We start from the raw sequence: 15,464 nt of genomic DNA, 5'->3' as shown, positions 1-15,464 counted from the left end.
AGAGGTTGTCCTTACTGACCCAGTCTCCAGAGGTTGTCCTTACTGACCCAGTCTCCAGAGGTTGTCCTTACTGACCCAGTCTCCAGAGGTTGTCCTTACTGACCCAGTCTCCAGAGGTTGTCCTTACTGACCCAGTCTCCAGAGGTTGTCCTTACTGACCCAGTCTCCAGAGGTTGTCCTTACTGACCCAGTCTCCAGAGGTTGTCCTTACTGACCCAGTCTCCAGAGGTTGTCCTTACTGACCCAGTCTCCAGAGGTTGTCCTTACTGACCCAGTCTCCAGAGGTTGTCCTTACTGACCCAGTCTCCAGAGGTTGTCCTTACTGACCCAGTCTCCAGAGGTTGTCCTTACTGACCCAGTCTCCAGAGGTTGCCCTTACTGACCCAGTCTCCAGAGGTTGCCCTTACTGACCCAGTCTCTAGAGGTTGTCCTTACTGACCCAGTCTCCAGAGGTTGTCCTTACTGACCCAGTCTCCAGAGGTTGTCCTTACTGACCCAGTCTCCAGAGGTTGTCCTTACTGACCCAGTCTCCAGAGGTTGTCCTTACTGACCCAGTCTCCAGAGGTTGTCCTTACTGACCCAGTCTCCAGAGGTTGTCCTTACTGACCCAGTCTCTAGAGGTTGTCCTTACTGACCCAGTCTCTAGAGGTTGTCCTTACTGACCCAGTCTCTAGAGGTTGCCCTTACTGACCCAGTCTCTAGAGGTTGCCCTTACTGACCCAGTCTCTAGAGGTTGTCCTAACTGACCCAGTCTCTAGAGGTTGTCCTAACTGACCCAGTCTCCAGAGGTTGTCCTTACTGACCCAGTCTCTAGAGGTTGTCCTTACTGACCCAGTCTCTAGAGGTTGTCCTTACTGACCCAGTCTCCAGAGGTTGTCCTTACTGACCCAGTCTCCAGAGGTTGTCCTTACTGACCCAGTCTCCAGAGGTTGTCCTTACTGACCCAGTCTCCAGAGGTTGTCCTTACTGACCCAGTCTCCAGAGGTTGTCCTTACTGACCCAGTCTCCAGAGGTTGTCCTTACTGACCCAGTCTCTAGAGGTTGTCCTTACTGACCCAGTCTCCAGAGGTTGCCCTTACTGACCCAGTCTCTAGAGGTTGTCCTAACTGAACACAGACCACACAAGCGAAGGAGATGACCCATCAAGGCCTATTCCCGTATCAAAACTGGCACAAGCAAAGGCTGTAGTCCAGTCATACCATTTGAAGTACCTCCTGTCTCTGGTGTGAGCTGCCGTATGTCGCGGATCAGGAACACGCTCAACACTGTTACGAAAGCAGTAAGCGGCAGCGACCTCCTCTCCAAGATATCCCGCCTTAAGCCCAGTGTCGCAGCCGCCCATGCAGAGAAGGTACTGGCCGAAACGGAGCCTCCGACTCCATCTCCAACCCCGGCAGCTAGTGACGCTTCAGCTGCTGCAATAGCCATGAAGCCACAAGAGCAGGATCAGACAGTAGGACAGGAGCAGAACAATGGAGAGGAGGGGAAGGAGAATCAGCCACTTCAGGCTTTAGAGAAACCCTTCATGGCCAACGTCAAGCCCAAACATAGCCTCGCTGCGTCAGCGGCTATATCCACCGCTAGCTCCTCGTCAGCCATGGCCAAGCAGACGTTACAGCTGTTCCAACCAGAGGCCCTGTCCACCAACATGGACGAGACATACAGCACCCTGTCTCAACACGTCAACGACTACTTCGGCAGTTGTAGTAGTCTATCAACAGGAGATGACAAGAAGCCTCACCATCTAAATGACAATGCTCAAGCATCCACGTCCTCCAAGCCTGCTGTCAGTCAACGCTATCAGAGTACTAACAGCGGGGACCACATCCCCGTTTCAGTACCTGTGGCAGCTGAGACCAAGGCTATCCAGGGCAAGGCAGCTACCCCACGACCGACTCCTCCCCTGGAGGAGGTTAGCCCAACATCGGGTGTTCCCACCCGAGAGAGCCCTGCCACAGACAGTGCTTCCTCTGACCCAGTCACCCCTGCCCCCACCCTAATACCCTCTAAAAAAGGGGGGTTTGGGCAGTATCTATCTGACCCTCGCCCCAATGTTCAGGCATTCTTTGGCAGCTACATAGCACCCTTGGTACCTAGTAAGTTCAGAGCTGACCCCAAGAGCGTCACAGCAGCAGTTAAAGAGAAGACCACTGAGGTGGCTATGAGGAAGCCTGGAGAGAAAACCACTGAGGTGGCTATGAGGAAGCCTGGAGAGAAAACCACTGAGGTGGCTATGAGGAAGCCTGGAGAGAAGATAGAGACTGAGGAGGAGAAGAAGAACGCTGAAGAGGGGACCAAGAAACTACTGCTGAGCCAGAGAGAGAAGGTACTGAAACTGATTCATATAAATGAATGATTCTCTGCCATGTGAATGAATTAAAATGAACTTTTAATACCCTGTCAGTATGAAGTGTCTTACCCTGTCAGTTTGAAGTGTCTTACCCTGTCAGTTTGAAGTGTCTTACCCTGTCAGTTTGAAGTGTCTTAACCTGTCAGTTTGAAGTGTCTTACCCTGTCAGTTTGAAGTGTCTTACCCTGTCAGTTTGAAGTGTCTTACCCTGTCAGTTTGAAGTGTCTTACCCTGTCAGTTTGAAGTGTCTTACCCTGTCAGTTTGAAGTGTCTAACCCTGTCAGTTTGAAGTGTCTAACCCTGTCAGTTTGAAGTGTCTAACCCTGTCAGTTTGAAGTGTCTAACCCTGTCAGTTTGAAGTGTCTAACCCTGTCAGTTTGAAGTGTCTAACCCTGTCAGTTTGAAGTGTCTAACCCTGTCAGTTTGAAGTGTCTAACCCTGTCAGTTTGAAGTGTCTAACCCTGTCAGTTTGAAGTGTCTAACCCTGTCAGTTTGAAGTGTCTAACCCTGTCAGTTTGAAGTGTCTAACCCTGTCAGTTTGAAGTGTCTAACCCTGTCAGTTTGAAGTGTCTAACCCTGTCAGTTTGAAGTGTCTAACCCTGTCAGTTTGAAGTGTCTAACCCTGTCAGTTTGAAGTGTCTAACCCTGTCAGTTTGAAGTGTCTAACCCTGTCAGTTTGAAGTGTCTAACCCTGTCAGTTTGAAGTGTCTAACCCTGTCAGTTTGAAGTGTCTAACCCTGTCAGTTTGAAGTGTCTTACCCTGTCAGTATGAAGTGTCTTACCCTGTCAGTTTGAAGTGTCTTACCCTGTCAGTTTGAAGTGTCTTACCCTGTCAGTTTGAAGTGTCTTACCCTGTCAGTTTGAAGTGTCTAACCCTGTCAGTTTGAAGTGTCTAACCCTGTCAGTTTGAAGTGTCTAACCCTGTCAGTTTGAAGTGTCTAACCCTGTCAGTTTGAAGTGTCTAACCCTGTCAGTTTGAAGTGTCTAACCCTGTCAGTTTGAAGTGTCTAACCCTGTCAGTTTGAAGTGTCTAACCCTGTCAGTTTGAAGTGTCTAACCCTGTCAGTTTGAAGTGTCTTACCCTGTCAGTTTGAAGTGTCTTACCCTGTTAGTTTGAAGTGTCTTACCCTGTCAGTATGAAGTGTCTTACCCTGTCAGTATGAAGTGTCTTACCCTGTCAGTTTGAAGTGTCTTACCCTGTCAGTTTGAAGTGTCTTACCCTGTCAGTTTGAAGTGTCTTACCTTGTCAGTATGAAGTGTCTTACCTTGTCAGTTTGAAGTGTCTAACCCTGTCAGTTTGAAGTGTCTTACCCTGTCAGTTTGAAGTGTCTTACCCTGTCAGTTTGAAGTGTCTTACCCTGTCAGTTTGAAGTGTCTTACCCTGTCAGTTTGAAGTGTCTTACCCTGTCAGTTTGAAGTGTCTTACCTTGTCAGTTTGAAGTGTCTTACCCTGTCAGTATGAAGTTCATGTTCAATGATCTGGGACAGAGGGAAAACATTACACACATTGATTACCTTATATCTAATTTTGATATACATTTTTAAAAAAGGATCCTGGATATGTTCTGTGCCCTCCCATCCCAGATCATAGCCCGGGTGAGTATGGACAACAGGACCAGAGCCTTGGTGCAGGGCATCCAGAAAGCCACAGACATGAATATCCACACCAGCCGTGTGGAGGAGCTTAGCCTGCATCTACTGGAGTACCCTGAGACACGCGGCGTGGCCGTCAAGGTGTGGGGCTGTTTTTGTAGACAATGTAAACTTCAATCCTTGTAGATATACTGTGGGTATATTTACATTCATATTTTAGTCATGTAGCAGAAGCTCTCATAGACCAACTTCCAATCAGTGCATTCAACTAAGACAGGTACATGTAGAAGTGTGTGAAATTCCACCTGTCGTCCCCCCCCCCCCAGGAGAGGGTGATCCCGTGCCTGTTGCGTCTGAGGCAGACCAGAGACCCCAGGCTCCAGGCTGCAGTGAGAGAGGCCCTGGCCCTGGTGGGATACACAGACCCTGTGAAGGGCCAGGGTATACGGATCCTGGCCATCGATGGAGGGGGGACCAGGGGGCTGGTAGCCCTGCAGACCCTGCACAAACTGCAGAGCCTGACGGGCAAACCCATCTACCAGCTGTTTGACTACATCTGTGGTGTCAGCACAGGTAGGCTGTTTCACCATGCTCCCTGTATTTTCTACTACATGATATCGGTCCACACTAATAGGGCTGGTTTCCCAGACACAGATCGGTCCTAGTCTTGAGAACATAACCCATTGAGCATTCTTTTTAGGCCAAGACTAGGTTTCATTTATGTCTGAGAAACCAGTCACTTATGTTTAATGAAAGGCACTATACAGTCCAGTCTTAAAATCAAAAAGTCAGGGCCTCCCGAGTGGCGCAGCGCTTGAGGCGTTGTTACAGACCGGCCGCGACCGGGAGACCCATGAGGCGTCATTACAGACCGGCCGCGACCGGGAGACCCATGAGGCGTCATTACAGACCGGCCGCGACCGGGAGACCCATGAGGCGTCATTACAGACCGGCCGCGACCGGGAGACCCATGAGGCGTCGTTACAGACCGGCCGCGACCGGGAGACCCATGAGGCGTCGTTACAGACCGGCCGCGACCGGGAGACCCATGAGGCGTCGTTACAGACCGGCCGCGACCGGGAGACCCATGAGGCGTCGCACAATTGGCCCAGCGTCGTCCGGGTTTTGGGAGGGTTTGGGCCGGCCAGGATGTTCTTGTCCCTTCGCGCTCTAGCGACTCCTGTGGTGGGTCGGGCGCATGCACGCTGACACGGTCGCCAGCTGTACAGTGTCTACTCTGACACGTTGGTGCGGCTGGCTTCTGGGTTAAGCGAGCTGTGTGTCAAGAAGCAGTATGGCTTGGCGGGGTCGTGTTTCAGAGGACGCATGGCTCTCAACCTTCGCCTCTCCCGAGTCCGTACAGGAGTTGCAGCGATGGGACAAGACTGTAACTACCAATTGGATATCACGACATTGGGGGAGAATAATATATATTTTTTAAAATCTGAAAGTCCTGTTTGGCACGTAGCATCCTAACACGATGAACCCCTATCCCGCAGGTGCGATCCTGGCCTTCATGTTGGGGGTGTTCCAGATTCCTCTGGATGATTGTGAGGAACTCTACAGGAAGCTGGGTTCTGATGTGTTCAAACAGAACGTCATCGTGGGAACCGTCAAGATGGGCTGGAGCCACGCCTTCTACGACAGCCAGATCTGGGAGAACATCCTCAAGTGAGTACAGTACCCTGCTGCTCCGTCTAGTATACTGTCGTGTCAGTACCCTGCTGCTCCGTCTAGTATACTGTCATGTCAGTACCCTGCTGCTCCGTCTAGTATACTGTCGTGTCAGTACCCTGCTGCTCCGTCTAGTATACTGTCATGTCAGTACCCTGCTGCTCCGTCTAGTATACTGTCGTGTCAGTACCCTGCTGCTCCGTCTAGTATACTGTCGTGTCAGTACCCTGCTGCTCCGTCTAGTATACTGTCGTGTCAGTACCCTGCTGTTCCGTCTAGTATACTGTCGTGTCAGTACCCTGCTGCTCCGTCTAGTATACTGTCGTGTCAGTACCCTGCTGCTCCGTCTAGTATACTGTCGTGTCAGTACCCTGCTGCTCCGTCTAGTATACTGTCGTGTCAGTTCCCTGCTGCTCCGTCTAGTATACTGTCGTGTCAGTTCCCTGCTGCTCCGTCTAGTATACTGTCGTGTCAGTACCCTGCTGCTCCGTCTAGTATACTGTCGTGTCAGTACCCTGCTGCTCCGTCTAGTATACTGTCGTGTCAGTACCCTGCTGCTCCATCTCGTATACTGTCGTGTCAGTACCCTGCTGCTCCTTCTCAGATACTGTCATGTCAGTACCTTGCTGCTCCGTCTAGTATACTGTTGTGTCAGTTCCCTGCTGCTCCGTCTAGTATACTGTCGTGTCAGTACCCTGCTGCTCCGTGTAGTATACTGTCGTGTCAGTTCCCTGCTGCTCCGTCTAGTATACTGTCGTGTCAGTACCCTGCTGCTCCGTCTAGTATACTGTCGTGTCAGTACCCTGCTGCTCCGTCTCGTATACTGTCGTGTCAGTACCCTGCTGCTCCATCTAGTATACTGACGTGTCAGTACCCTGCTGCTCCGTCTAGTATACTGTCGTGTCAGTACCCTGCTGCTCCGTCTAGTATACTGTCGTGTCAGTTCCCTGCTGCTCCATCTAGTATACTGTTGTGTCAGTACCCTGCTGCTCCTTCTCAGATACTGTCGTGTCAGTACCCTGCTGCTCCGTCTAGTATACTGTCGTGTCAGTTCCCTGCTGCTCCGTCTAGTATACTGTCGTGTCAGTACCCTGCTGCTCCGTCTAGTATACTGTCGTGTCAGTTCCCTGCTGCTCCGTCTAGTATACTGTCGTGTCAGTACCCTGCTGCTCCGTCTAGTATACTGTCGTGTCAGTTCCCTGCTGCTCCATCTAGTTTACTGTCGTGTCAGTACCCTGCTGCTCCGTCTAGTATACTGTCGTGTCAGTACCCTGCTGCTCCGTCTAGTATACTGTCGTGTCAGTACCCTGCTGCTCCGTCTAGTATACTGTTGTGTCAGTTCCCTGCTGCTCCGTCTAGTATACTGTCGTGTCAGTACCCTGCTGCTCCGTCTAGTATACTGTCATGTCAGTACCCTGCTGCTCCGTCTAGTATACTGTCATGTCAGTACCCTGCTGCTCCATCTAGTATACTGTCGTGTCAGTACCCTGCTGCTCCGTCTAGTATACTGTCGTGTCAGTTCCCTGCTGCTCCATCTAGTATACTGTCGTGTCAGTACCCTGCTGCTCCGTCTAGTATACTGTCGTGTCAGTTCCCTGCTGCTCCGACTAGTATACTGTCGTGTCAGTACCCTGCTGCTCCGTCTAGTATACTGTCGTGTCAGTTCCCTGCTGCTCCGTCTAGTATACTGTCGTGTCAGTACCCTGCTGCTCCGTCTAGTATACTGTCGTGTCAGTACCCTGCTGCTCCGTCTAGTATACTGTCGTGTCAGTTCCCTGCTGCTCCATCTAGTATACTGTCGTGTCAGTACCCTGCTGCTCCGTCTAGTATACTGTCGTGTCAGTACCCTGCTGCTCCTTCTCAGATACTGTCGTGTCAGTACCCTGCTGCTCCGTCTAGTATACTGTCGTGTCAGTACCCTGCTGCTCCGTCTAGTATACTGTCGTGTCAGTACCCTGCTGCTCCGTCTAGTATACTGTCGTGTCAGTACCCTGCTGCTCCGTCTAGTATACTGTCGTGTCAGTACCCTGCTGCTCCTTCTCAGATACTGTCATGTCAGTGGTGTAAAATATCTCGACAGTGTAGTCTGACCTATGAAAATCATGTTCTTATTTTGGAGCATGTAAATTGCAATATCATTTAGTCTGATTTGATAATGAAGTGGTGAATGTTTTGTGTGTAACAGGGAGCGAATGGGAGAAGGCCTCATGGTCGAGACAGCCCGGGATCCAACATGCCCAAAGGTAAGGTTTGATCTATACATCACTTTAACATCTCCATATAGACGGGTTGGCTGACTAGTCACCAAAATGATACGTACGCATCGATACGGCTGGAAGGCCTGTGTTGTAATGATCCTGGACGGTCAGATAGCTAGCAACAATGACAAGAAGCTGTCATGTAGGGAATCCTAGGTTACTCATTTAGTCTCATTGTGTCTTCTTCTTGACACCATGTCTTGTTTTGAGGAGTTTTGACTGACATCATGTCAATGCTAATAGGGCTAAAATTCGCTAGCTAGCTAACCAACAACTGTAACGACGCATTTAAGAGACAACAAGTGCTCATTGTGCAAATGTATTTTTGTTTTCAATAAACATTGGAGACTAAATATAGTTTACATGTTATTAACAATCTAAGCCAACCCGTCTGTTGTGCACGTTAGTTTTGTTGCTAAACAACCAACCCATCTCTTCTCTCATGAACACGTCTTCATTTAGTTCATGCCTCTGTTCCTCCTCCAGGTGGCAGCAGTGAGCACCATAGTGAACAGGGGTCTACCTCTGAAGGCCTATGTGTTCAGGAACTACAGCATGCTACCAGGGGTCAGGTCCCACTACATAGGAGACTGTAAACACAAGATGTGGCAGGCCATCAGAGCCTCCTCCGCCGCCCCAGGGTACTTCCAGGAGTATACACTGGGAAAAGACCTGCACCAGGTAACCAATTCATCTCTCTGTTTGTGTAGCTTTAGTACTCTCTATCTACCTTAACCCCTCTCTTTCTCTCTTTATCTACCTCAACCTCTCTCTTTCTCTCTTTATCTACCTCAACCTCTCTCTTTCTCTCTGTTTATCTACCTCAACCCCTCTCTTTCTCTCTGTTTATCTACCTCAACCTCTCTCTTTCTCTCTGTTTATCTACCTCAACCTCTCTCTTTCTCTCTGTTTATCTACCTCATCCTCTCTCTCTCTCTCTCTCTCTCTCTGTTTATCTACCTCAACCTCTCTCTCTCTCTCTCTCTGTTTATCTACCTCAACCTCTCTTTCTCTCTGTTTATCTACCTCAACCTCTCTCTTTCTCTCTGTTTATCTACCTCAACCTCTCTCTTTCTCTCTGTTTATCTACCTCAACCTCTCTCTTTCTCTCTGTTTATCTACCTCAACCTCTCTCTTTCTCTCTGTTTATCTACCTCAACCTCTCTCTTTCTCTCTGTTTATCTACCTCTACCTCAACCTCTCTGTCTCTCTCTCTCTCTCTCTCTCTCTCTCTACCTCAACCTCTCTCTCTCTCTCTCTCTCTCTCTGTTTATCTACCTCAACCTCTCTCTCTCTCTCTCTGTTTATCTACCTCAACCTCTCTCTTTCTCTCTCTCTGTTTATCTACCTCAACCTCTCTCTTTCTCTCTCTCTATCTACCTCAACCTCTCTCTTTCTCTCTCTATCTACCTCAACCTCTCTCTTTCTCTCTCTCTATCTACCTCAACCTCTCTCTTTCTCTCTCTCTGTTTACCTACCTCAACCTCTCTCTCCCTGACTGTCACTCGTTTACCTGACACTTCTCGCAAATCAATACACTTTCACTACACTTCCTGATAGTCCTCTCCAAGGCCTGAGGCCATTCACTGTAGGGCCGTAGTATGTGTTTCTGTGTGTTAAATTAGCCCGTTCTCTCAGCTGGATATCCAGAGATTAAATGTAGAGCCCCTCCCCTTTCTCTCTCAGTTCCATTTCAAATCAATTCAAGGGGCTTCATTGTCATGGGAAACTTATGTTAACATTGCCAAAGCAAGTGAAATAGATAATAAACCAAAGTGAAATAAACAATAAAATATGAACAGTAAAGATTACACTCACAAAAGTTCCAAAATAATAAAGACATTTGTGTATATACAGTGTTGTAACGATGTGAAAATAGTTAAAGTACAAAAGGGAAAATAAATAAATATGGGTTGTATTTACAATGGTGTTTGTTCTTCACTGGTTGCCCTTTTCTTGTGGCAACAGGTCACAAATCTTGGTGCTGTGATGCACACTGTGGTATTTCACCCAGTAGATATGGGAGTTTATCAAAATTGGATTTGTTTTCTAATTCTTTGTGGATCTGTGTGATCTGAGGGAGATATGTGTCTCTAATATGGTCATACATTTGGCAGGAGGTTAGGAAGTGCAGCTCGGTTTCCACCTCATTTTGTGGGCAGTGTGCACATAGCCTGTCTTCTCTTGAGAGCCAGGTCTGCCTACGGCGGCCTTTCTCAATAGCAAGGCAATGCTCACTGAGTCTGTACATAGTCAAAGCTTTCCTTAAGTTTGGGTCAGTCACAGTGGTCAGGTGTTCTGCCACTGTGTACTCTGTTTAGGGCCAAATAACATTCTAGTTTGCTCAGTTTTTTTTGTTAGTTACTTGACACATTGGAAAAATGTATCTTTTTGTTTTCTCATGATGTGGTTGGGTCTAATTGTGTTGCTGTCCTGGGGCTCTGTGGGGTCTGTTTGTGTTTGTGAACAGAACTCTCACTCACTCTCACTTCAAACACACACATCAAAGTCTGAGCCCCACTGTGATGGAGAAGGCTTCCTGTAGGTGCTGCTGTCTGTAGGGGAATGGCAGGAGACAGTGACTCTTGATGAAAGAGAATATCTGATGTATAGCCAACCCTCTGTCAGGTTGTACCTCAACAGCCTATTTGTTTGTCAGACTTTCTTCGAGGTAAACAAAATGCTATTTGACCTGTGTAATTTGGATGCCACTCCGTTGACCTGCTTTAGTGTTGTTTGGTTGTAGACTGTACACCTGCGTCAGATCGAAAGCTGTTTCCTGGATGTTAGTTTGTTTCAGGAAGTAGGAAATCAGAGCTAAGTGCAAAGCAAGCTCTCTTCTCAGAGCCTTAGAAATCTCCCTGGCAACCAGTGAATATTCTATCTACCCGACCAAGTGGGTTTGGGCATCCCTCCATCTGGGCAGAGCCCTCAGACAGCCGCTCTTTAACCTTTACCCAGAGTCTGAAAGGAGAGGTAGCTGCCTGCCTGCCCCACAGTCCCTTTGATCAGCCATTCACAATGGAGCACGGTGCCCTGCCACACACACTCCAATCATTTATTGATATTTAAACACGTACCGTACACACAGGCCACAGGATTAGTCGGCGTGAGATCTGTGTGTGTGGACAGAGATGGATGATTTGGTGACATGCTTTATTTACTGTGTGCCACTGTGTTTTGGCCCTGTTTCCCTCGTTTCAAAAGCTTCACAACAGACCAAAGAGAAGAGTGTAGACTAGAGATGTAATCAAAGTCCACAGCTCTTGACTCGCCTCTTCAGAGAGATGAGTTGTTTTGGGAGTTTTCTCTACTGTTCACTGGACATATGTGGTCGTTTTAATGTGCCAGTAATCATTTAAATCCTTAGCTTGTCACGAGACCTTGCTGTTATCTTGGATGAACCTCCTTTCGATCATTGAACTTCCTGCTTCAACATTTTGATAAGGCTAAGTCCATTTCATGACACAGTGCTTTCATTATCCATAATGTCCCTTTAGCGCTCTGTCCCTTCTCTGACAATGCTACATACCCAGTGGACAGGCCTAACTAATATGCTATTACATAGTCAATAGACTCTTATCGCTAATCCCTTTATGTTCTGTTTCATGTATTGTGTGTGTGTGTGTGTGTGTGTGTGTGGGTGTGTGTGTGTGTGTGTGTGTGTGTGTGTGTGTGTGTGTGTGTGTGTGTGAGGATTAACATGCAAGTAGCAGCTGTAGCTCTTGGCTGAGAAACGGGTTGACAGCTGAACTCCCTCTGCTCTCAGTCAGTCCGGATGGAGACTCCCGCCGGCCCGTCTGTGTTTTAAAGGGGAATGGAAACACTAGGCTTTAGAACAGCAGCTAACTGCTCTGAAATGTTCTCAGACCATGACCTCTGCATGCAGAAACCATATATGAAAACATGATACATATTTTGAAAGCTGAGAAACAGCCCTTTCAAATAATATGACAAATTGGCACCAAAGCCATCAACTGGTAATCAGTCAAGAAACAACTAGTTTTTTCCCCCCAACTGCCGCCACACAACTTCCTAATGAAGATGGAGAAAAACGTAAAGCATATTGAGTGTTCCGTGTTCTGTAAGGATTGATCATCTGAAATCAGAATAGTAATACTTTTTACTGTGAATGAGTTAGACGTTTTAGGGACCAGTGGTATTTTTTTTAGAATTCTATGGAATGTTCTGTGACATTTTCTTGTCTGGATAGTATATTAAACACATACAGTACCAGTCAAGTGTTTGGCCACACTTACTCATTCATGTGTTTTTCTTTATTTTGATTATTTTCTACATTGTAGAATAATAGTGAAGACATCAGAACTATAAAATAACACATGCAATCATGTAGTAACCAAAAAAGTGTTAAAACAAAGATGCTTCAAATAGCCACCTTTGCCTTGATGACTGCTTTGCACACTGAGACTGAGCTTTCAAAAGGGTCATTATCTAGCTGGCTTGGTTAGCCATCATCATCATTTATTTATTTATATTTATTTAACCTTTATTTAACTAGGCAAGTCAGTTAAGAACACATTTTTATTTACAATGATGGCCTACCCCGGCCAAACCCTATCCCGGACGACGCTGGGCCAATTGTGCGCCGCCCTATGGGACTCCCAATCACGGCCGGTTGTGATACAGCCTGGAATCAAACCAGGGTCTGTAGTGACGCCTCTAGCACCGAGATGCAGTGCCTTAGACCGCTGTGCCACTCAGGAGCCCATAACGGTTAGGCTTCAGGTTTAGGCTAGAATAATTATTGCAATCAGCAGCCAGCAGGCTAAGCTACTATTTTTAGGAATCATATCACAGATAAACAGACACCTCCTAACGAGATATCTAGCTATGTAGTTATGTAGCTAGCTAATAGTTATAGCTAAGGGGATCATAGCTAGCTAATAGTTATAGCTAAGGGGATCATAGCTAGCTAATAGTTATAGCTAAGGGGATCATAGCTAGCTAATAATTATAGCTAAGGGGATCATAGCTAGCTAATAATTATAGCTAAGAGGATCATAGCTAGCTAATAGTTATAGCTAAGGGGATCATAGCTAGCTAATAGTTATAGCTAAGGGGATCATAGCTAGCTAATAGTTATAGCTAAGGGGATCATAGCTAGCTAATAGTTATAGCTAAGGGGATCATAGCTAGCTAATAATTATAGCTAAGGGGATCATAGCTAGCTAATAGTTATAGCTAAGGGGATCATAGCTAGCTAATAGTTATAGCTAAGGGGATCATAGCTAGCTAATAGTTATAGCTAAGGGGATCATAGCTAGCTAATAATTATAGCTAAGGGGATCATAGCTAGCTTATCTACATTTCTCTTGTAAAATATTTCTAATGTTTATCATAGATAGAATGTAGCCAGATATATTTCTAATGTTTGCTGGAAGTTAGTCTTTCATTTTAAGAACAACCTCACTGTAGAAAAGTAGCCTACACATGAGTCAAAGCGCTGTCTGGTCATCCAATGATGACAGCGAAGATATTTCACCCAGTGGAGCATGAAATTAGTCCTTTTACATTCATGATTTGGAGTGAACCCTGACTGAAGCTGGGCAGAATTTACAACAACAATAATTTGAGTCCTATGCTAACGTGACCACACACACACACACACACACAGGGCCAGCTTTAGCCTTTTGGGGACCCTAAGCAATATTTTAGGGGCTGTTTCAGTTTTAAAGTAAGTGTCCTGCAATTTTAGTTTCTACACATTTTGCCATGACTCATGCCATGCTGATGATAACTGAGTGACTAACAAAATCAATGAGGCCCCCCTGGAGATCAGGCCCCTGGGCACGTGTCCTGCCTGTCCAGTCGGTAATTCGACCATGATTACTACAAGTTTAGATAGCTGGCTAGACTAACTTTTTAAAAATCTAAAAATTGTTAGTTGACATGGCAAACTGTGACTGACATAACAAAAGATAAATTGCTGATGCACAACCACATTTAGCATCTTGTGTATTCTACTATTCATATCTCAACAGTAAGTTGAGACACCGACTGAGTTCCTGTTTTGAAGGGTCTGGGGCCCCCTAGTGGCCTGGGGCCCTAAACGTCTGCTTATGTTGCTTATGCCCGGATCCGGCCCTGCACACACACATTGCGGATAGGTGCCACGGTAATGGTCGTAATGTCCAACTCTGTCAGTAATAACATGGACCAGTGCCCTGTGTTGGCATCAGTCCATTGACCCAAGCCAAAGCTCTTAGATTGGCCAAGCAGAACCATCCTAGGAACCTCACAATGAGAGAGTGGTTTATTTATTTGACCTTTATTAAGCCTTGAATAAAGACTTGGGAGTGTCTGTGTGGAACCATAGACCAACGTTGATTTAACCAAGCAACAACTGAAAAAGGTGAATTTCCTGAAGACACTGTGTGTGGCTGCTTCAGCTGTAGTTGAATGGTAGTGGAAGAAGTAGTAGAAGGCTGATGTGTATTTCCAGTGAGCACCTGGAGATCGCAGGGAGGGAGGAGTTGATTCTTCTCTGCGCTGTTCTCTAGGACCTCGCAGGGAGGGAGGAGTTGATTCTTCTCTGCGCTGTTCTCTAGGACCTCGCAGGGAGGGAGGAGTTGATTCTTCTCTGTGCTGTTCTCTAGGACCTCGCAGGGAGGGAGGAGTTGATTCTTCTCTGTGCTGTTCTCTAGGACCTCGCAGGGAGGGAGGAGTTGATTCTTCTCTGCGCTGTTCTCTAGGACCTCGCAGGGAGGGAGGAGTTGATTCTTCTCTGCGCTGTTCTCTAGGACCTCGCAGGGAGGGAGGAGTTGATTCTTCTCTGCGCTGTTCTCTAGGACCTCGCAGGGAGGGAGGAGTTGATTCTTCTCTGTGCTGTTCTCTAGGACCTCGCAGGGAGGGAGGAGTTGATTCTTCTCCTAGCTGTTCTCTAGGACCTCGCAGGGAGGGAGGAGTTGATTCTTCTCTGCGCTGTTCTCTAGGACCTCGCAGGGAGGAGTTGATTCTTCTCTGCGCTGTTCTCTAGGACCTCGCAGGGAGGGAGGAGTTGATTCTTCTCTGCGCTGTTCTCTAGGACCTCGCAGGGAGGGAGGAGTTGATTCTTCTCTGTGCTGTTCTCTAGGACCTCGCAGGGAGGGAGGAGTTGATTCTTCTCCTAGCTGTTCTCTAGGACCTCGCAGGGAGGGAGGAGTTGATTCTTCTCTGCGCTGTTCTCTAGGACCTCGCAGGGAGGGAGGAGTTGATTCTTCTCTGCGCTGTTCTCTAGGACCTCGCAGGGAGGGAGGAGTTGATTCTTCTCTGCGCTGTTCTCTAGGACCTCGCAGGGAGGGAGGAGTTGATTCTTCTCTGTGCTGTTCTCTACATTCCCCTAGGCGCTGAGTAATGTTCTGTTGGCCGTTTGACCCGACGTTGTCATTCAGGACTCTAGATTCTCACTCTCCCTCTATTTTTCAACACCACAGATGCTGTTTCTCAAAGAGCATCTGCCAGACAGAGAGAGTTTGACTGAGGCAGTGGAGTTGTCCTGTTTCTCACTGTGTCTACCATCCTTACACAGTAAATAAAATCAAAGTGTATTGGTTGCGTACACATAATACGTAGCAATACAAAACAATACA

General features: G+C 47.3%; 1 protein-coding gene across 3 annotated transcripts in view; it reads left to right on the top strand.

Moving 5' to 3' along the window:
• Positions 1 to 276: 276 nt before the first annotated feature.
• The window catches only part of LOC129864916 (calcium-independent phospholipase A2-gamma-like), a 40,642-nt gene continuing 25,454 nt past the window's right edge, over positions 277 to 15,464 (top strand). Inside the window, exons 1-7 of one of the 3 annotated variants that reach the window (XM_055937237.1) lie at positions 277 to 424; positions 677 to 2,326; positions 3,935 to 4,084; positions 4,270 to 4,516; positions 5,443 to 5,614; positions 7,803 to 7,860; positions 8,362 to 8,556. In XM_055937237.1, the coding sequence (XP_055793212.1) occupies positions 1,238 to 2,326; positions 3,935 to 4,084; positions 4,270 to 4,516; positions 5,443 to 5,614; positions 7,803 to 7,860; positions 8,362 to 8,556 (1,911 nt within the window). In that variant the 5' untranslated portion in view covers positions 277 to 424; positions 677 to 1,237. Of the gene's footprint in view, positions 2,327 to 3,934; positions 4,085 to 4,269; positions 4,517 to 5,442; positions 5,615 to 7,802; positions 7,861 to 8,361; positions 8,557 to 15,464 lie in introns of all 3 variants that reach the window. The other 2 variants (XM_055937238.1, XM_055937236.1) reach the window with 2 other exon arrangements.

The sequence above is a fragment of the Salvelinus fontinalis genome, chromosome 11 (genome assembly GCF_029448725.1).
Source record: "Salvelinus fontinalis isolate EN_2023a chromosome 11, ASM2944872v1, whole genome shotgun sequence".
NCBI lineage: Eukaryota > Metazoa > Chordata > Actinopteri > Salmoniformes > Salmonidae > Salvelinus > Salvelinus fontinalis.
This window is presented reverse-complemented; position numbering and strand designations above follow the sequence as displayed.